At 45.0% G+C, this 21,682-nt stretch overlaps 1 protein-coding gene across 2 annotated transcripts in view; it reads left to right on the top strand.

Moving 5' to 3' along the window:
- The first annotated feature begins 2,833 nt into the window (after positions 1-2,833).
- The window catches only part of MTHFD1L (methylenetetrahydrofolate dehydrogenase (NADP+ dependent) 1 like), a 167,372-nt gene continuing 148,523 nt past the window's right edge, over positions 2,834-21,682 (top strand). The window contains exons 1-7 of one of the 2 annotated variants that reach the window (XR_004322064.1): positions 2,834-3,287; positions 9,212-9,296; positions 10,383-10,433; positions 10,522-10,575; positions 13,876-14,000; positions 15,241-15,341; positions 16,300-16,436. Coding sequence is in view for 1 of the 2 variants with exons in the window: in XM_032485168.1 (XP_032341059.1) it covers positions 3,067-3,287; positions 9,212-9,296; positions 10,383-10,433; positions 10,522-10,575; positions 13,876-14,000; positions 15,241-15,341; positions 16,300-16,436 (774 nt within the window). In the remaining variant the exon portion in view is untranslated. The remainder of the gene's footprint in view (positions 3,288-9,211; positions 9,297-10,382; positions 10,434-10,521; positions 10,576-13,875; positions 14,001-15,240; positions 15,342-16,299; positions 16,437-21,682) is intronic. The other variant, XM_032485168.1, reaches the window with a different exon arrangement.

Below are 21,682 nucleotides of genomic sequence, written 5' to 3' on the forward strand. Positions count from 1 at the left end.
CTAGGTGAATTTTATTATACTTTAGCGTATTATCTAATTTAAAGATGTAGAGTGTCGTTTTTCAGGTGTGGATTGCCATAAGCTTTTGGTGATGACTGAGAACAGCCTGCAAAGTGCCTTCTTCAAGACACACATGCAGTCTGAGTCATTTCCAATAATAAGTTGGTTTTTGTGGCTCACAGTTCCCAATCAGTTTAGCTTAGGTGCACAGTTTTTAACTTGATTTTTTAAATTCAAATCTTTCTTCCATACAGAATATTTCATTAACTGTTGGGAAGTCTTCTTGGAGACCTGCTGTGCCGTGCTGAGCCATGCAATTCACAAAAATGCCCTACCTTTCCTTGCAATTCAGTACAATCAAGAAGGCTGGTTTTTTATATGACACTGTGGCTATGTTGTTCATCCTCCAATTCTCTGCACTGTTTCTTCTCCACTTAACATTTTTAGTGGTTGCGAACTTCTCTGAGAACTGCTTCTGCAGGGGATGGTGCATAAATGTTATCATCACAGGTGTGGCCCTGATTGACCTCCTTCCCATCCCTCCCCCAACACACAGAAGGACTTAACACACAGTTACTGAGTAAATGACTGAAAGGATGTTATTTCCTCACATCTAAAACTGGGAACAAAACAAACAAACAACATCAGGAAAAGGTAAAATAAATTATGGTCTATCCACAAAATAGATGTCATAATATATAACCACCAGAAGTCATGATTTCAAGTACCATCCTTTCCCAATTTCATGAAAACAGATATCGTTAAGTGCAGGAGACCTATACATACATAATATGGTTGCAATTTTATAAAGCAATTTGAAATAAAGCTAAGAGATCAAAATTAACAGTTATGTCTTGGCGACAGTGTTGTAGGTGATTCTATTTTTTACTTTATGCTTTTCTATATACATTATTAATAAATAGTGTGTATATATTTGAAAAACACACTCAGCTCAAGTATCAGATCCTCTGGTGTTTTCTGTGGTAGTATTTTATGTCCCTACAGATGTGCTCATTCTGGACATTTCCTGTAAATAGGCTCATACAAAGCGTGGTTGCCACAGTCTTTTTAAACATCACTGTGGTCAGCAGTGATCAGATGGTGTGGCAAACTGTCACGACTATGGTGGAGTTACTGTTGGAAACTCCTGAGGGCAGAGACCAGGTAAGTTAAAAAAAATTTTTTTTTTTTTTAAAAGCAGTTTTTGCTTCACAGCAAAGTTAAGAGGAAGGTACAGAGATTTCCCATAAACTCCCTGTGGGCTGGGTTACTTTCCATCTTTGTGGCCAGTGGTCCATGTTCAGCAGTATCTAATGAATGTTCATTAAATGAGTGGTCCTCAATTTATGAGACAAATGAACCTCTGAGGGTTCTAGGACTTGCCCAAGATCATCAGGACAGTAGGCGAATGGGTCATTCAGGTCTCCTTTCTGACGTTTATATGCTTATGTAACTGAGCAGGACCCAGTGGGGCCTTCCAGGGACAGATCCCCCAACTCCATGTCCTCCACCTGCCACTTGTTTGTAGAAAACCCTTAGCCTAGTAGACGTTCCCCAAGTTCCAAAGAAGAAACTTAATCAGAGAAGTGAGAAAATGCAGAAACAAAGGAAGACAGTCAAGCAAGACAAAATAACAGCAGTTCTGCTATTAAGCCAAGCCAAGGACATTTAGTTCTTCTTCAAGAGCACTAGGCAGTATTCTGAGCCATGTCCTTTGAACTGTTTTGAAGAAACTGAAACCCCCACCAGGCGGAAGAAGTTAACCACAACCCCTTACAGCCCAGACCGGTTGGAGCCAAAAGGTTGATGAGGTTGACAATGTGGACTCCAAACTACCTCACCACCAACCAGTCAGAAGAGTGTCCATGAGCTGATCATGCACTTCACAACCCTTTCCCTCACCGTCTTTAAAAACCTTCCCCTGAAAGCCATGGGGAGTTCCAGTCTTTTGAGCTTCAGCCTGTGTTCCCTCTTTGGCTCCTGCAATAAACGCTGCACTTTCCTTCACACGACCTGGTGTCAGTAGAGTGGCTTTACTGTGCCCCAAGTGGGGACCCAAGTTTGGTTCGGTAACACTTACACAGACATAACTTCTGTGATTTTGTTTCCTCTAGTGTGAACAAAGGTGGCAATATCTACCTCACAGCTTTGTGCAATGTCATCCTTACAATGAAAATCACAGACAGCAGTGTGAGATTAAGACACGGTCACTGGAGTCGGGTAAAATCTCAGCTCTGCCAAGAAACCGACTCTGGACTCGCTTCCCGGAGGTTGACTATCAGGGCAATACTCACTTCATTACGTTTTTACGTCTCTCCCCCACCTAGCATAGTGCTTAGTTGATGGAAAACCAGCGTTTATAATTTGGACTGTTTTTCTTCCCACGTGACCTGGGAATTATACTCCTGATAAGATTATGAACAGTGTAATTTTTAACTGTTGAGGCAGCTACGGTTCAGAGTTAAGTAACTTGCCTAAGGCTACAAAGTCAGTTTTCGAACTCCGAGGCCCACATATTCTTCATTGTTAGGCCCCCTCCAGCCTGATAAATCCAATCCCTGGGATCTAAACCAAGTGCCCTTTCAGGAAGCAAATGGCCGCCTGAGGGCAGAATGTTATAAGCATCCTAGGCGGAGGAAGAATGTAGTCTTCACGGCTGGGCCTGAGCCCCCTCCTGATGCCCCACCCTCCTCTTATTTTTATAGTTTAGCCAAATTTCCAGCGTGTGATTGAAAGTGCCTGAAAGCCTGCCCCCGACGTCCAGGCCTCTGGAATAGTAACCCCGCATCCCGCAGGCCCCCGCCTTCCCGACGTCACGGCCACTGGGTGCAGTGCCCCCTAGGGGCTCCCGCTCAGTAGAGGAGAAAGAGCCAGGTCCTTCCCGCCTCTGGCCCGTTACCGGCCGCGTCCGGTTCTCCCGCCTGGGGCCCGCCCCGCCACCCTCAGGAGGAACGTGAGCCGCTGCGTCTCCGTGCTGCGCCGCCGCATCTCCGCGTCGCGGGAGGACCTGCAGCCCCTCGCTCCCGCCGCCTCGCCGCGTCCCCGCTGCACGGCTCGCGCCTCGCCATGAGCGCGCGTCTGCCGCTAGTGCTGCGCCGGCTCCGCCGCCCGCAGCCCCCGGGGCCGCCACACCGCCTCCGAGCGCTTTGTCGCGCCAGCAGCGGCGGGGGCGGGGGATGTGGCGGCGGGGAGGGCCTGCTCGGACAGCGGCGGCTGCAAGACACCCAGGCCGGGAGCAGCCGGGGTCCAGGCAGCCGGACGCCCCCAGCGCGGGACTCGATCGTGCGGTGAGTGTCTGGCGCTTGCCACCGCCCAGGACCCTGGCGGCCGGGGGACCCAGGAGGTGGGGCAGCCGGAGCGCTCAAGTCTCGGCCGGGTTCCCGAGGCCTCAGTGAGGGTTCGCTGAGCCCAGGGTCGTGAGTGTTTGGTGCCAACTTTCTAGGGGTGACGGCGGTTGGTGGGGGTGGGGTGCGTGGGCTGGGAGCGCGGAAGGAGGGGACTCCGGGGGCCAGCCCCGGTCGGGGGATCGGGCTGGGGCCGGGTGGGCGTGGGCATCGCCGGCGGGTGCTGCGCTCCATGGGCCGCCAGCCCCGTTACACGTGCACCTCTAGCCGCCGGCTCTGATGCAACCCCGCCGGGCGCGGCCTGGGCTGGAAAGGGGCGGCGCGGCGAGGGTCAGAACCTGGAGGAGGAGGGACTCCCGCCCCGCCCGCCGGCCAGCTGTTCCAGTCTGGGGCCCGGGCGCTGCAGGCCTGCGGGGCTCGGGGGAGGCGGTCCGGGCCCAGCGATCGGCGCCAGTCCGCGCGGGGGCTCCGCGTCCGGGACGTTGGCTACGGGCGGCGTACTGTTAATGCCATGAGGTCTCCCCGCTCCTAAAACGCCGGAGCCTCCAGCGCGCGGGAAAGCTGCAGCCGGGCTCACCCGGTGATGGCCCCAAGGCGGCCCAAGAAGCTGGAGCTGACTCGTTTCCAGCGTCGCTGCACCGGGGACACGGAGTCCCCTTCCTGCGCAGCTGTATCTCCAAAGTTCTCTAACGAGCCAGAGGCGAACCATGGGAGCCCTAGCTGTGCCTTCCGCTACCGGCATCTGGCACGTAACATGCTCAGGGGCCCCCAGCCCCGTACCCGACCCCTCCCCACCCCAACCCTTCGCCACGCCACCTAGCTCCTCAGTGGGAGGGAGGAGAGGTAGGCCCTTCCTGGAGCAGTGTGTTAGCTGGGAACCCAGGCGGTGTAGAGTGAAGCGCCCTGGACAAACCTGGTGGTGGCAGGAAAGCCCTTTCTTGACTTCCCGAACTAGGAGATCCCTAGTTCCAGTGTCACCGAGCGAGCTGTTCACCTACATCCACTCACATTCTCTTCCGTTTTCCTTCCATCCTTCATTCTAAAAGTAATTTTACCCCATTACCAATGTGCTTCATAATGTGGCTCATGACTCCAAGGTCCCTTTTGTTTGGTTTACCTTGTCTTCTCTCCAGTGTTGCATTTAGGTCTTTTCAGGTCATCCGATTTTAAGCAGCGTACAGCTGAACTCATTTTAAGGGGTTGTTACTAAACTGATCTTGATCTCCGGTACCCTCGCCAGATGTGCCACAAAGTCAATCTACTGACACGGGTTATGGTGTGGAAAGAACCGCGTTTATTGCAGGGGGAAGTCAGGGAGGGGGAGACAAGCCCCAGACCCACACCAACGCAGTCTTTGAGTCAGGGTTTGTTGTTTATTTTAAGAGGAAGAACAAAGAGGCTGGGATTTGTCTGAAAAGGCTCATTACCGAGCCTCTAAAAGTCTCAAAGGCTAATTAACAGACGTTAATGATGATACCAATAATAGTGCTTTTAGTACATGAGCGATATTATCAAGGGCAGCAGTTTTACTTGCCTGACTCTCATTGATTAGTGCTCAGTTAACACGGGATGGAGGGCACCAGGGTCAAGGAAGGGAATACAGTTTTGAGTAAGGAGATTAATCATAAAGTGGGTAAGAGAACTTCATGGGGACTTGGTTTCAGGGTAAAGGGTCTGAAGACAGTATAGGAGTATAGGAGGCAAAAACCACCCCATCACCCTGGTTTATTTTCTGGGTAGCTCTTACCAGTACTTGAATCTTACTCATTTACCGTGTGTCTCCGCTGCCTGGAATGAAAGCTATGGGGCCTGCTGGATCCTTAGATCCTTAGATCTGCTAGATCTTTAGATCTTGCCTGGTAAAGGGCAGGCACTTGTGACTTAGTTGGGGAATGAATGGCTCAGGATGTGGGGTCATTCGTGAATTCTTTTCATGCCTTTTCTTTCATTTAAAGCCGTGACTGACTTAGAGACGAGTAGAGTGGACAGTCAGGGCCTGGGTGAGGCGCCTACAGCACTCGTAAGCCAGGGGTTGGCACACATTTTTTCTAAAGGACTAGATGGCAAATATTTTACGTCTTACGGGCTGAGGCAAAATAGAAGATATTACATAGGTACTTTTACATGAGAAAAAATCAAATTTTCAGATTTTTTTAATTGATGAAATTCAAAATTGTACTTATGGACACTGAGATTTGAATTTCATATGATATTTACATGCCACAAAATATTATTTTGATTTTTTAGATTCATTTAAAATGTAAAACCCATTTTTAGCTGATTGGCTGCCATGGTCTGCCAGCTTCTCTTCTAAACTAGAAGAAAGCATCATACAATGAATTACTGCGTCTTAGGATTAATGTTAAGAGACAAGTGCCTTGCTTTGCGGTCTGACTCCACCACTTACTAGCTGTGAGAGCCTGGGCCAGCTGTTTGATTTCAGTTTTTCCTGTGCAAAATGAAAACCATAATTTCATTTTGACTGTGAGTCAAAAGAGTCACTCCGTGGTGTGGGGGAGGGTGTAGCTTAAGTGGTAGAGTACATGCTTAGCATGCACAAGGTCCTGGGCTCAATCCCTAGTACCTCCTCTAAAAATAAATAAAAAGATACATAAATAAACCGAATCCACCCCTCCCCCCAGCCAAAAGTCATTCAGAAGCATCAGATCCTGAGTATGAAGCAGTTTTAGGAATATCTCAATCAATTTGGTATGTTTTCCTTTTTATGTCCTTATATGAGAAGTTAACAGCATGTTTTAAAAACTGTATCTAAATAAATCCAAAAAATTCTTTCAATGCTTAGAGAACAAACACTGTGTTAAGAAAAGATTGCACTGTAGTTTACTGGCAACATTTTTTTCTTGGTTTGTAAAGCAATGGTATGCCTTTCATTTTCTGTCCTAAATTGGGTATAACACAGTAAATAAAATTAAAGCTCCCAGATCAGGCACATGCATAAAGTAAGAAAGAGGTTAGGCTGCTTTCATAAAGATACATCAAAATAACTGTGGACTTTACTGTCCAGAAGGACGCAGTCATGGGATGGTAGGATGACCCTATATCTCCTCACTGCTCTGGCTCTGGGTAAAAGGCAGCTGCTTGGGTCCCCCAGCCAGCAAGTTGGGGGGGGGCAGGTGGCTGGTGCCCCTTTCTCTTAGCTGCACATTCCTCACGTCCCACCTCCTTCTGACTGTTGCTTACAACCTGTTGGCCAGAAGTTAGTCACATGATCCCATCATGCTGCAGGCAAGGCTGGGAAATGTGCTCTATAACTGGGTGGCCACGTGCGGCTATTTCTCGGAATACTGATGACTGTCTTTGGAAGAGACTATTTTGGAAATCTTTACCATATTTATAGACAGGTAAGCTCCTCACCTTTGAAAAAACTGAAAAGCTGAAATGTAGACTATTATTAATAAATAGGTTCAGCATTCAGGGATGAACTTCCCTGGGTAATTTTTAATAACATCATCAGCTCCCTAGACTCTTTGGCATGGCCGCAGCTAGTTGCAGGGGAGGCTGAGAGATGCATTACTATTCCAGCAGTCTTGTGCTCTGCCAACACACGCTGTTTCATAGACAGCCAAAGGGAGGCTAAAATGAGGCAGTGGAGTCAGAGGTAGCAGATACTTAAGTCTCATAGTAACAGTAATCATAAGAAAGATAATAAAGCCGATGGTGGTAGCTTAAATTATTAGCAAATCATTCTTTAATAATACAGTTCTGAGTTTTAGCTACACATGGCTGCCCAGCTAGAGTTGCACATTCCTTCCCACTGGAAGTTGACAAGGTGACTTTTCTCACCCAGGGCAGAAAAGTCTCTGATTGGAAACATTTATGCTACGTTTTAGACTGATGGAGCCTGATGACTCCTTGCTTGGTTTGCTTGTCACTGTACAGAAGAATAAGGAGTAACCCCAAAGAATGAAACATTACACATGTAACAGGTCGTGGGGGGAATTAGCCAGTTTTATGAACCGAGTTGGGGGCAGATCTGAGCTTCTGTAGACGTGTTCCCTTCTCTTCAGTTGGTAGTTTTTAGTAACACCAAACGTTTGTAGAAGTGTAGGCACTACAAATGTTTCTGGGAAAATCGCTTTTGGTAGGAGTGTTTTTAGTGTTCAAGGATAGCTTTGAGGCACAGAGAAAAACTGTGTAAGAACAAAGACATAGAGCCCCTGTAGTGCCCCTGTTCTACGGATGAGGGACCGGGGGGGGGGGGGCTCCTTGAATGACCCATGCTGGTCAACCAACGGCCAGGGCTGTTTCCACTCTCTGTGCTTCAGAGCCACCCTGAATCCTTGTTGAATATGTGCATCCCCGGGCCCCACCCAGACTTGGGGAGTCCGACTTCCTGGGCCAAGGCACAAAGCCTTTCTGTCTCCCAGGCTCTCCAGGTGATCCTCACACACATTGCCAAGAACCTCTCAGGACCTGCACACTAGTGCCTTCCCACACTAGACAGAAATGAGGACCTAGTGGGGCCCAAATTTGCAGTGAAGAAAGGTGGGGAATCTGCAGCATGTGGTCCTCAGCCACCTGTTACTGGACAAAAGATCCTTGCTTATTTATAAGGTAGTTTGTGAACTTCCCCACATCATCTCCTTTATTCAGCACGACACAGATACAGTTGTTTCACTGGGAATCAAGTTGCTTTATCCTGTGTTTAAAAGCAAGCAAAAGCCTTCCCGGGTGGGAGACAGCTGCATGCCCATCTATTGTATCTTCCAGCCCAGCTGACAGTAGGAAAGCTCATCCTGTTTGAGTTTTGAAGCCTGTAAACATTTTTTGAGCGCACCTCCACCTACTCTAAGGGCGGTGCCCACCAAGCTTGTTTCAAATTCTCTGAAAATTGGGAGAAGTTTTGCCCCTGGCCATGTTGCCATGCCTCTTTGCCCTTAGCCATTTATTGCTGATGGGATCTGGCTGGAAGTTCACCTTGCATTTTTTAAAAAGCCTTTTGCATACAAGAACATGATAAAGATGGAAAATAAAACTTAAAAATGGTCTTAAGCACGGAAGGGTGGATACTATCTCAGCTGAGTCTTCTATTATTGCGAGAGGAAAAAGAGGCAGCTTTCTTGATTATAAACAAGGGATGACCATTTCATGTGGATGGTGGGGAAGGTGGTCCCTGAAATTATTCATCCGGGAAGGAGGCAAAAAGAGCCTGCTTGTACCACGTGTATCTGGGTCTGCCCTTGCCCCCAGGGCTGGCACCCCTGTGGTGCTAAGGGGAAGATGGTCCCTGCTGGGACATGTGGAAGGTCCATGTCCAGACTTTGGGGACCCATAGAAGTGAGAGGCTTTCTCCCTGAGAGGCCCTGGGAAAGTATCAAATTCTGATGCCTTCCTCCCGTTTTCTGCACGTTTGCTTCCCATTTCCATTCTTCTGTAAACCCTGGGACCTGGAGTTTATCCTGACCCACCACTTATCCCACAGCAAGCCCCCTCTTCTGTCCCCCGTGTCCGCTGCCCTCCCCTCAGCAATGTTTGCTTTCCCCGTCGACCCCAAACTCTTTTGGGGAGTATGGTGGAGAAGTGGGATTATTTAACCAAGAAACCCAAACTTCTTATTCCAGTAAACTTAGAAAATACAAGAGAAAAATTTACCCCTAGAGAATTACTGTTACCTAGTTTGTTTACCTCTGCTTCTTTTGAAAATTAGAGTGTCTCGTTTTACGCCGTGTTAGAATTTCATGGCTGCTCTCCGGCCCCTCCGTCCACACTTCCCACCCTTGGAGACGTGCGTCCTTCTGTTGTCTCATTATTTCCACTTAGAGTCACAAACCCCCTAAGAAAATGTGTTGTATCCATCCTTTCTAGTCATTACCTGAGACATGACTAGTCTTTCTTTCTCCATGTAGGAAAGTCATCCGAAATTCGAAGGAAGTTCTGAGTTTATTGCAAGAAAAAAACCCTGCCTTCAAGCCAGTTCTTGCTATTATTCAGGTAAGTTCAGAATGTGGTTTGTCCTGCTGTTTTAGGATGCCTTTCAAATTAGAAGATAATTGTACGCGGGAGGCCAGCTGCATTTCTTGTCACAGAAGTCCCCAGGCAGGCTTCAGGGAGTGGGTAGAAGGCTCAGCTGGCAGTGCTGTCACTTCTCCCTTTACCTGGTCCTTCTGCAGCTTCAGGTTACAGCTTCTGTTCCAGCCTGTCTTCCTTTGAGTCTGTCTCCTTTCGGTGTGGTCAGGAGGTAGGCGCTCACATGAGCTGCATTAGGCGAGGTATATTGTGGTCCATTATAAATGCTTATCAGATGGGGTTTGTAGGTGACAGGGGAAAGCATTACTCTTTGTTCCTGCGAAAGACAGAGGCTTGCTGAGACACGGTGTTTGGTGATTTTACTACTAAATCTTTTAAAGCCTGCCCGGAGTCGGAAGGGCCAAAAGCCGTGGCCTGTCAATAGGACTTTGCATTCCATGCATAGCTTCTGGCTGCGGCCTCTTCATTCCCAACCGCAGTTGGCACTGTTTGCCCCCCTTTTTGGCACACCCGTGTGATGACAGGTGCCGGGAAGCGAGGCGCTGAGCCAGGCCCGTAAGCAGCCTCTAGTCTCATCAGCACTGTGATTTCAAGACGGGAGGGCTCTGCTCAAGTCACTTGCGTTCTTTGGGGTCTGTTTCCACCGCCCCTACCAGGGTAGGCGAGTGAGCAGAGCAGAGAGAAAAGAGAGTCAGGAATCTGGCCTCCTGGGATTCTGCTGGCTTCATAGCTTTCCACCTAAGGGCAAGTCACCTCAGCGCCTCTTTGGCGTCCTCACTTAGGAAGGGATGCTGGCCATGTGGCTATCTACGCCCTCTGAGGCCTATTATTTAAAAAGTGACGTAACTTGAAAGTCTGAGAAACCGACATATTAATAAATACCAGCCATTAGTCCCTTTTATAAGCAATAGGATTCTTTTTCTGCCTTTTCCTTATCATCTTTGGAATTAGATCACTTATACTCACAAAGTTAGTCTCTGTCCTGTGTTCTGTGCCTTTTCAAGCTATGTTTGTGTTGTTACATTTTCCTTTTTGCTCCTCTCTCCCAAGGCAGGCGATGATAGCTTGATGCAGGAAATAAACCAGAATTTGGCTGAGGAGGTAAGGACTGTTGATTTTCAAAAATGCATTTTAATTTTTGGATGACACGTGCTCTCAGTGACAGAATTACCCTGTGTTCTCTCTTCAGGCGGGTCTGAACATCACTCACATCTGCCTTCCTGCTGACAGCGGTGAAGATGAGGTAACTACAGCAGGGCACTTTGTGTTCCTTTTTAGACCTGACAGACCTCTTGGCATCTCTTAGTTGTGGTCGGAACGGACTGCGCTTTTTCTTGGGGCTGAACTTGTAGGGGGAAGATTGCACTTTTCCCGCTAGGGTAGATGCTCCTCCGTCTGTCTGTCCCTTACCCTGTGTTTCTGTGACCTGGTGACTTTGGTTGTGTTCCTTCAGCACCATCTAGTGGAACTTGTCAGTGTCTGGTTTGCGATGTCCTGACCGGTTGTTGGACCTCGGGCCATTCTTTGGTTCCTCTAGGTCACAGTTGTCTTATCGATAAAATAAGGGACAAGATCATTTTCAGGATCCTTTCCAGGCTAACACTGTGTGAATCCTTCAGTGATGTTTTGGGGCAGCTGGTAAAAAACCCCAGAGGATTCTTCTGCCGCTACTGTATGTGCTTTAGTTGCTTCTGCCAGCGGGGAGTAGGTAGCAGCCTTCGTAAGTGTTGTCATCTCAAGCCTGGGAGAAGCAGTCACCCCCATATAAGCAGGGGAGAGGAGGCTGGACCGCAGGCCACCCTGGTGACTGGTCCTTCTGTGGCTAGAGTTTTCTTCAGACTGGCTGAGGCAGTGATGTAAACCTCAAATAAGAGAATCTGAAATAACACAGAAGTTTATTGTTTTCGTACGTGAATAAAGTTTGGAGGCAGGCACTCCCTGACTGGTGCGGTGGCATCACAAGGTGGTTAGAAACTCAGGCTCCCTGGGTCCTGCTGCTCCGCCATCCACCTGTGCCGCCTCCTCTCCAAGGTGGTGGAGTCAGCACTCCACATCACATCCACATTCTCGTCAGCATCAAATAAAACACAAACCCAGACTCGGTGGGGAGAGATGTAATCCGGAAGGATTATTGCAAGGTGGCGGAAGGGGCTGCTAAGGGAGTGCGCTCCGCCCAGAGGTGTGAGATCTGCACACCTCTGAGAGGTAGGCAAAGGGTTTGTTTTATAGGGAGGGGTAGATAAAATGGGATGGAAGGGTGGCGTGATGGGATAGCAGATGAGAGAATGTTTTACCCTGAGGCCAGCCTGTTGTCACAGGGGGATGTCTGCCAGTCAGAATGAGGGCAGGCCAAAGGAGCCAGGAGGAAGGAGAGAAGCTTACCCAAAGTTTGATTAACAAGCATTTTATTCTGACTGACCAGTGGGGACCAGCAGTTCGGCTCATCATTTATGGACAAAGAATGGGAACTTGTGGGCTCTGTGTCTGGCCTTGTCCTGGGTAGACAAGGGAGCATCAGATGGCCTTATCCCAGTCACCTGGGGAAGGTGTTCTTTGTAGTGCACAGAGGGTGGGGGCATTTCTTTACCAGTTTTCCAGCATCACAGGGCTTAGTTCAACAAGTTCTTGTCACCAGTAAAAAAAAAAAGAAAGGACAAAGACCAAAGTTGGCCCCCAGTCTCTTTCCTGAAAATCACAATTCTGTTTCCGCTCCACTGGCCTGCACCTAATTGCTTGGCCGTGTTGCAAGGGAGCTGAGGAAATGTGGTCTTTTTATACCAAGTGGCCTTAGATCATTTCTTAGCACAGCTAAAAATTAAGAGTTTATGACTGAGGAAGAGTGGAAATTGGGTATTGGGCAGTTTCTACCACACTTACTGTTGTAAGGTATTCCAAATACTGACACTTGCCGCGCCAGCACCAACAAAATGCAGAGAAACTTGTTTTCCTTCTGTAGAAAGACAGTCATTTTCTGTAGCAGAAGTAACGTTTTTTCTTTGTTTTGCCACTAATATTGAGAGCCCTTGACTTTTTTTTTCCCTTGGCTTATTTTTTTTTGACAAGAAGTCCTTTATTCCCTCTTTTTCTTTGAAATTCTAATAAATGGAAATTTACATGGTGGTATTATTATTACGTTGGAAAAGAGTAGGGATCTTAATTTATTAAGATTTTTGCTATTGCTGCTGCTGCTACCAGATTCTAGTTAGAATGACAGTAGTACCTCCACTTCATTCTGGTGTCCGTATAGATGCGGCCCCTCTGCCCACCCCCTAACTGCCATCTCTGTTAGCCCTTTACCCTGCTTAATCTGAATTATTTTTCTTTACATTTATCAATTCCAGAGATTATACTATTATTTTTTATTGTTGCTATTGTTATTATTATCATTGGTCTTGTCTTCGCTGCTAGAATATAAGCTCCATAAGGGCAAATATTTTGTTTACAACTGTATTTCCTTTACTCAGAACTGATCTGGGATGGGTATAGCTCAGTGGTAGAGTGCGTGCTTAGCATGCACGAGGTCCTGGGTTCAATCCCCAGCACCTCAATTTATAATAAATAAAAATATAACTACCTCCTCCCTGCAAAAAAAGAAAAAAGGAAAAAAAAGAACTGATACAAAGCAGATACTCAAAATATTCAATGTTTGTTGAATGAATGACAAAAAGATGAATACTCAATGAACCAAAATCTTCTGAGTTTTGTATATTAACTAGCCTTTCTATTCTTACTGGATAGAAATGCCATAGTGATTTTGGCTAGACAGTGAAACACAAATGGTAAACCAACACTTCTCATTGTGAGATCCGTATCCATGGGCTAGTAGCTCTCTTACTCATGAGCAAGTAAGATTGCTAAGTGAAGTCCTGGCATAAACTGGAGATAAACAGAGAGGCCAGAGCATTGCTTATTTAAAGACAGACTTTGCCATTCAGTAGCTATTCCATTAGCTTCCCAAACTATGCTCTGGTCTTTTTCATAAATAGTGAATTATTTGTGTTTCTTATAAAAAGGAGCTGTTTATGCTTAGAGTTTATCTGCCACAAGCCTTTGGAAGTGCTTTCTATGTGCTGTTCTGATCCAGACAATAGGAGGGCCTGAGTGACAACTCCTCAGATGTCATGATTAGTAAGCTTTGGTTGGGCACATTGTGTTTGAAACACAGGCTTGTCTGGGCCGGGTCGGAGTGCTTCCTGGCCTCTCAGAAAACTGATGATACGTCTGGCTTAAATCTGACAGGAAACTGTCTTTTGCCGATCTCGCTTGACTAAGTGTTCAGCTTTGGCTTTGTTTTGTTCTGTTCTGCTCTGGTAGAGAATAGAGCGATAAGAAGGACTTGCAGTCCGTAAAAAATTCAGCCAAGCTTTTATAAACGTGGTTAAAAGGGAACATAGACTTCTTCATTCTGCTGTACACCAGGTCTTCAACAAGGGGAAAAGAAGAAACTCAAATAGACGCATTTTAATGAACCTATTTTTTGATATAAAGTGTCTTTTGTTGGGTCTTATTTCTGCAAAACTGACTTTAGTTTTTTTCTCGTTAGATTATAGATGAAATCCTGAAGATTAATGAAGACACCAGAGTCCATGGCCTTGCCCTTCAGATCTCCGAGGCCTCATTTAGCAACAAAATCCTTAATGCCTTGAAACCAGAAAAAGATGTGGATGGGTGAGAGCAGATAAAAGAAAACAATCAACTCTTATTGCCAAACACATTTTTCTGCTGTGAATTTTTTTTAGCTCTGCTCTTTCAATGATGTCAGTAATTAAGACCTGAAAGAAATCATTTGAAATATTTCAGGAGTTTGAGGGTCTGTTAATTCTGTTTAAGAAAGTACATGTTTGGGAAATCACTTGCCTTTTTGTAGTGTTTGGGTGCCGTTTTGGAAATAGTCAAATCATATTCATTTGATAATTTCCTGTCTGATGTACAGAGTCCTTGGCCAGCTCTCTTCTAATAGCTTTTCCTTGATAATTCTATTAGACCAGAGAAAAAAATAGGGACCTGGTTCACCAGCAGTAGCATATTCTGCCTTAGTCCCAGGCCACCACCTCACTGAAACATCCAGGTTCTTCCATTATCCTAGCCTTCTGTTGTGACTCAGACTTAGGATAGTCTCAAACACAGGTGGAAAATTTGTCATGAAAATCCTTGATCCTCTAGCGGTCACACCACAAAGGGAGAAGGAGCTCTAACCAATCAGAAAACATCCAGAGCCTCAAGGTATCAAGGGGGAGTTTCAGATCTTTCATAATAAAAGAGAATGTTGAAAACTTTTCCGAGTATCTGCATTTTGTTACTAACCTGTATTGGGACCATCAGTTTAAGCTAGAGAGCTATGGACTGTTTTGTCCTGGATTTGAACAAGGAAGAATGCAGAAGGCGTTGAAAGCGTGGTCACTCATTTTTCCCCTTGATTTCCTAAGGAGATAAGTACTGATGTCAAGTGGGGGTCCGACCTTGAATCCAAGTCTTGGCTGGGTCACCCCGGATTTCTAGGATTGGTTCTGGATTTTGATACAGTGGAGACGTAGATTTCCTCAGAGTGAAGTGGGTTTGGCTGCGGGTCCATGGTGCTGCGTGCTTTCAGGGGCACCATCCCATGGAGCCCATTGAGCGGAGCTCCCTGGAGTTGTACAGTGAACCCCTGCATGACCTGAGCTGCGATCCTGCTGTACAGGCAGAACCAGAACACTCGAGTTCATTCTGACTCATAGGGGCCATGTTGGAGTTGCCTGAATCTAATGGCCTCTATTCCTGCTCACGCTTTAATTTATGTTTAATTATTGAGTATATCCTGTCTGTCAAATACTGATTTGGCTGTTATTTGGGACTAATACATGTGACGTACAGATGAGTGAGTCTTGGCTAAGTTTTGACTAACCTGTTCCCTTGTTTTTGGATTCAGAGTAACGGATGTAAACCTGGGGAAGTTGGTACGTGGGGATGCCCATGAGTGTTTTGTTTCACCTGTGGCCACAGCTGTAATTGAACTTCTTGAAAAGTCAGGTATGATGCTCCTTCAGAAATGTTGCTGTTTTGCTATTTTTTGGTATTTATGTGAATTTTTAATAAGGATTTGTTTCCAGAAGATTCTTACTGAAAAATGGAAGTGACATTCAATGTCAGCTTTATTTTTCTCATCTTTTAAGAGATACTATGCCATATTTTTCTAATAGGATCTACTATATTACAATTTTAAAGAAAAATTGGTAAAGATGAATGATTAACCTATATTAAGCATTTTCTTAGCTTCTGTCATGAAACACTCAAAATAACCACAATGAAAAGTGTTTCAAGTTTCAAATTCTCAAATCTGTCAATACATAGACCTAAATAAGATTTATATTGAAGACTTAAATGAAGGAGCTGTTAGATATGGTTTAGGGTCTAGAAACCTAGATTGAGATTTATCAGTGAGAACCCTCTCTTTCAGCAAAATCAGTATTTAATTTCCATTTTTCTCCTCTTGACCTTGTACTTTTATGTCAGTGACACAGAAATGAATCATTTCTTTTTCTCAGTTACCAACTTTAATGAGTAAATGATTAGTTTCATATATTTAAGGATTTTCTAGCTGAGTACATAGAAATTCAACTAACTAAATTTTTCTTTATATCAGCTTGAGTGAAAAGAAGACAGACACTCCTCCCCTACACCCAAACATGCAACGATTAAACAAAAATTCCAAAATACATGCCAAAATTCTATTAGAAGATTAACTTTCAAGATATACCTTTAGGACATTAGCCATTAAGCTCAAATCTCTGAGAAAATCCACATAGACAGTGTTTTTCCATCTTTCGGATACTTAGCGTGATGATTCTGGTCACCCTACCATAAAATTTGCAGAGAAAGAAATTATGACTTAGAGCCATTGTAGGTTTGGTGCTCAGAGGGCCAAGTTTTAATGGGAGGGAGACTTTGAAGTTTTGATTATAATACTGGATTTCAATTTGGTGGGTAGGTGTCAACTTAGATGGAAAGAAGGTCTTGGTAACAGGAGCCCATGGGTCTTTGGAAGCCAGCCTACAATGCCTGTTCCAGAGAAGAGGGTCCATGACGATGAGCTCCCAGTGGAAGACACCTCAGCTTCAAAGCAGGGTAAGCATCTGTCATGTTGGGAACATGTCCTTCAGTGCTTGTATTGGGAAAGGAGGATGAGAAATGCACAGGCTAAGTGTTTAACATAAGAGGTTAGAGAAAGAACAGCAGAAAATCTCAAAGGATGGGAATAAAAGAGCAGAGATGAGTGAAATGGAAAACAAATATAATGAGAGATTATCAAGAAAGCCAGAAGTTGATTCTTGGAAAAAAATCTAGTAAAATAGACACACCACTAGCCAAAATAATTAAGACAGAAAGAGAAGGCCAGCAATGTTAGAAATGAACAAGAGGACATAACCACAGAAACAAAAATTATTTTTTAAAAAGGAGACTGAACATGTTTATGCTGATAAATTCAAAAATCATGTGAAACGAAAACTTTCTGAGAAAATATAACTTACAAAATGGATTCAAGTAAAACCAAATAGTCATATATACTGAAGACACTGAATCAGTCTACCTATCAAACAAGCAAACAAAAAAGGCAAACAAGTAGTTTTATAAATGAGTTACCACAGTCAGAGAACAGATCTGTTTTCTCTGGAGAACAGAAAAAGACGGAATATCTCCTGACTCATTCTAGGAGTGCCCAAAGCAGCCAACGACAAGATGCTAAAGGACAACTTCCAATTAATTATGGGCCAATTTCACCTATGAACATAGGTGATATAACCAACAGCAAAATGGAAAAGCAAATCCAGCACCAGGTTGGGGTTATCATAGGATTGCAAGGGTGGTTTAACATTAAAGTCTGTTCAAATCTATTAATGTAATTCACCACATTATCAGATTAAAACCTATATTGTCACCATAGATGCAGAAAAGTCATTAGATAAAATCTAATATCCATCATGATTTTTTTCTTGAAAAGCCTCTTAGACTAGGATTTTAAAGGAATTCCTTACCCAGATAAAAACGTGTAAAAATTTAGAGTGTCTCATTTAATAGTGAAATAATTGAAACTTTTTTTTAAATTAGGAAAGCCAAGGGGGCCTGTTATCAGTACTCCTAATCAGAGTTATATGGGAATTCCTAGACAATGCAGTAATGTGAAGAAAGAAAGGGAGAAAATTTATAATGATTGGAAAGGAAGACACCAAACTGTCCACAACCGTGGATAGTATGATTACACAAAAGGCCCCCAGAAAACCTCTTAAAATACCAGAAATACTAAGAGTTCAGCTCAGATCTTGGATATAAGATCAACATGCAGAAACGAATTGCATTTCTAAACGCCACCCCCACAGTTAGAAAATCAATTTTTAAAAAAATACAATTCACGATCGTAATGAGAATATAAGGCACCTAGGAATATATTTAACAAAAGTTACTTCTGACCTTTTGAAAGAAATTATGTAATTTTGATGAACACCATTAAGAAGACCCAGTTAAAAGTAGATACCATATTCATTGATAAGGAGACTCAATATCTTAAAGATACTTTTTCTCCCCAAACTAGCCTATAAATTTGAACCAAAATCCTGACATAATAAAGTAGAAGTATAAAGAAATGAATGGGAACTGTGAGCCAAATCCGGAAAGCCATGACGAGACAAAGATGTGGATGTAGCTGGGGAGAGGAGGCTAGGAGACCTTCACTCATGTTGGTCATGCCTGTTCTTAAACTGGGCAATAGGTGGGGTTGTGATTGTAGTCTTTTCCATTTTGAAATAGTTAATCAAGGTTTTAATTTCAAAAATTGACAATTTTCACAAATGTCCACTAAAGTGAAGTTAAATTAAAATTGCATTAAGTACAGGGCGGTAGCGTATAGTTCAGTGGTAGAGTGCATGCTTAGCATGCATGAGGTCCTGGGTTCATTCCCCAGTACCGCCGTCCTAAATAAATAAATAAATAGATAAATAACTCCTCCCCCAAAACAAACAAACAAAAATAAATGAAATAAAAATTTTAAAAATTGCACTAAGTACAATAAATTGCTAAAATCTAAAAATACATCTTCCTCACGCTGCAGCGTGAGAATAGAAACCAGCAAGTTGTAGTCCTGCCCAGGGGAGGCAGGCGTCTTGACAGATTTGTAATGTTTGAGTGGCAGGTGGATCTGATTTACATAATTCTTTCTTGTTTCAAAATAGCCCAGGAAAGTGGTCTTGCAATTAAACTCAAACCTATGTGCTTTTTTAGTGACCACCACATGGTGGCAGCCTATACCAGAAAATTCAAGGGCGATGTTCTGTGCTTGAGAGCCCAGAATTTTTGATTTGGAAGCTTAGTGCAAGAGGACAGTAAACCTCGCCCTGAACTGAACAGCTGTGGCGAAAAAGAGAAAAATGCCTTCATTGGCAGTTGAATGTTTTCACAGCTGTTACGATACTTTTGTTAGTTGTATCTGTATTTCGAAAAACAAAGACATCTTTCAAAGTACTTACTTGTTGTGGAAATAAATCACCTTGACTCTGTAGGATAAAGCTCATTTTAACTTTGAGAGCCATTGCGTGGCTTCTCTCTAGAGAATCTAGAAACTGGGTAACACTGTGGTTTCCGCATATCTAAGAAGGTTCTCTTTAATAGCAGGTGCTGCCCACGTTTTTTTCTTAAGTCCTTGGCACTCGGAGCGGCACCACTGTGAATCTGAGAGGCTGTCAACTTTCACTCTTTTTACTGCTTCATGTTTATAGCCAAAAATAGGGAAAGAAAGATTCTGGGCTCCCCATAGTTGTCTTTAAAGTTCATGTGGCCTCTGGTGTTGGCCCCGTCTACCTGGCCTCCTATTCACACACTGCAGGCTTCCCTCACATCACAGGGTAAAGCCTGTACCTTTCCATGTTTTTGTGCTGGCAGCCAGCGCTTGCCTCCCACTGGTATGCCTCCACGCTTCTGCCTGACATTTTACTTTTTACTTGTCCTATATTTCTAAAACACAGGCCATTGCTGGGCTCATTTCAGAGGCTCAGTGGGCCCTCTGCAGACAAGGAACAACGGTGATGGCAGTTAATGTGGTGCAAAGAACACTGCGGCGTGGGTTAGCGTCCTGGCGCTCCAGACCAGGATAGGCTGTGTCCACCCTTGGAAAACCTTCACTGTGAAAAACGTTGAAGGGGAAAGGGTATAGCTCAAGTGGTAGAGCACGTGCTTAGCGTGCACAAGGTCCTGGGTTCAATCCCCAGTACCGCCTACCAAAACAATAAACCTAATTACCTTTCCCCCTAAAAATTTAAAAAATTAAAGTCACCTAGAAAATGTTTTTTTGAAAAAAATCAAAAGTATACGTTTAACAACAGATTGGGATTCTTGTGTTTTAATTCTATCAACATGCATTTGAAGATAATAGTGTATTTTTAAGTGCATCTGAACAGTGCATTTTAAGAATATGGCCTATTTAGCTTCTCATGATCAGCAATGCTAAGTGTCAGGGAAAGAAAAGAGCAAGCAAAGGATCATGACTATTAGGTCAAAGGACATTATCTTTGAAAAGCATTTCTTACATGCTTGTTTGTATCTGACGCAGAACAAGTCCCCCTGCTGGCCATCTGGTTGGGGATTTTCAAAACCAAGGAGGTGGTGAGGGGTTTGGGGGCCAGGGGTGGGTGGCTGGAACACTAGAGTCCTGTCTACTGCCTCCTGAAAGTGTAGCCTTTCAGGTTTGTGATGACTTGGAAGCAGTTGCAGCCTGCTGCAACCAGCAGGAACTCCCTTGGAAGATTTGGAGTCAGCAACATCTGTGTCCTCGGAAACAGTAAAGCATAGGCTTTGGTGCAAACAGCTCCAGATTGGAGCCTTAGCTGTTGTTTAACTTCTCTGTGCCTGTGTCCTCATGTGTGGAACGGGGGTCATAATACGTCTACCTCCTGGAACTGCTGCGAGAATCCAGTAGTCATGCACGTTTGCTTCGCACACCACTTGGCACCTGTCAACATCCCCGTTAGTAGCTTGGCTGCTGTTGGTGGTGAGTCAGGAAGGACACTGGCAAGTTTCACCACACAGATGTGCAGCTGATCCTCGATGTGGAAATAGAAAGGCTGGTGGGTCAGTCACACTGTAGGAGATGATAAAATAGGGGGACCCAGGGTTCCTTACTGTAAGCCTGGTACACATGGCTGCAGGGAGGAAGAGAGTCGCTCTGTTTGTGAGGTCACTCAGCAAAATGTGGAGGCCGAGGGAACCAAAACCAGAGCAAAACTAAGAGACAGTGTCCCAGAGAGAGTGGGTGCCGAGCTTTGGCCAGTGCTGGCTCACCATGTCTGTGGAACTCTTCTTTCCCTGATTCCTGTTACTCGCTAGCCGCTCCATTTATCTCTGCTGGGGATTCCTGGTTTACCAGTCACTCCTTCCAGGAATAGTATTCCTTCCTACAATTTTGAGGATTAGTTGCATCAGATTAGTTAAATAGAAACGGATCCCTTCTCTGTCAGCCTGCCCTAATCTAAGGATAGTGTTCGGATACTGATTACAATGAAATCTCCGTGGGGCCCAAAAATGAGGAGTTGAGAATGGCCTCTTCAGAAAACAGTAGACTTCTGTGTGTGGTAGCTTTACAGTTTATGCCCCTCCGAGTGTATCATTGAAAATTAAGAGCATGTTTCCTGCTTTGTTTCGGAGCATCACTCCTGGGCTCTGAGATGCATTTTGTATTTATGTGGGGGGAGGGGGAGATTGGGCATTTGTCCAAATTAGCCGCACGCTGTGGAGCGTCAGCTGCGAGTAAGCCAAACACTGGGTTTGATGTTTCGGGGTAGAGCGAAGGCATCCTTCCTCCGCCCAAACGTAGGCCCCTCAGTCAGCTCCCCAGGCCCCTGGCATGGAATGACACCCTGTGTGGGAGGGAACAGAGCCTTCTGCCTCCTGAGAATTGGCCTAGATTTGGAGATGTCCTCTTCCTCACCCCAATGAGTCCACCCTGCTGCCAAAAGCAAATGTTGTGCATTTAGTATTGATGGGGCAGAGTGGTACCCCTCTCCGGGGAAGACAGGTTGACAGGCATCTCGGGGCTGTGCTCACACCCTGCCCCGCTGGCTGGAAAGCCTCTTCCGAATCTGCGGCTGGACACAGCTGGAGGATGATGGCAAAACGGCCTCCAGCTGTGACGAATCGGGTCCGTCCTAGCTGCGTGTATAAGAAAGAACCTAGAAATAAGAGAACCGTTTTACTTTGTTTTTCTCAGAGTGTCTTGTTTCTCCTCCTGAGTATGGAAACTGTCAAAACTAGTACTAACAAAAGAAGGAGAAATATAGGTCTTTCACACTTGAAGGATGAAAGGAGGCCATTTGTTGGATTAAACTGGA

The sequence above is a fragment of the Camelus ferus genome, chromosome 8 (assembly GCF_009834535.1).
Source record: "Camelus ferus isolate YT-003-E chromosome 8, BCGSAC_Cfer_1.0, whole genome shotgun sequence".
NCBI classification, from domain to species: domain Eukaryota; kingdom Metazoa; phylum Chordata; class Mammalia; order Artiodactyla; family Camelidae; genus Camelus; species Camelus ferus.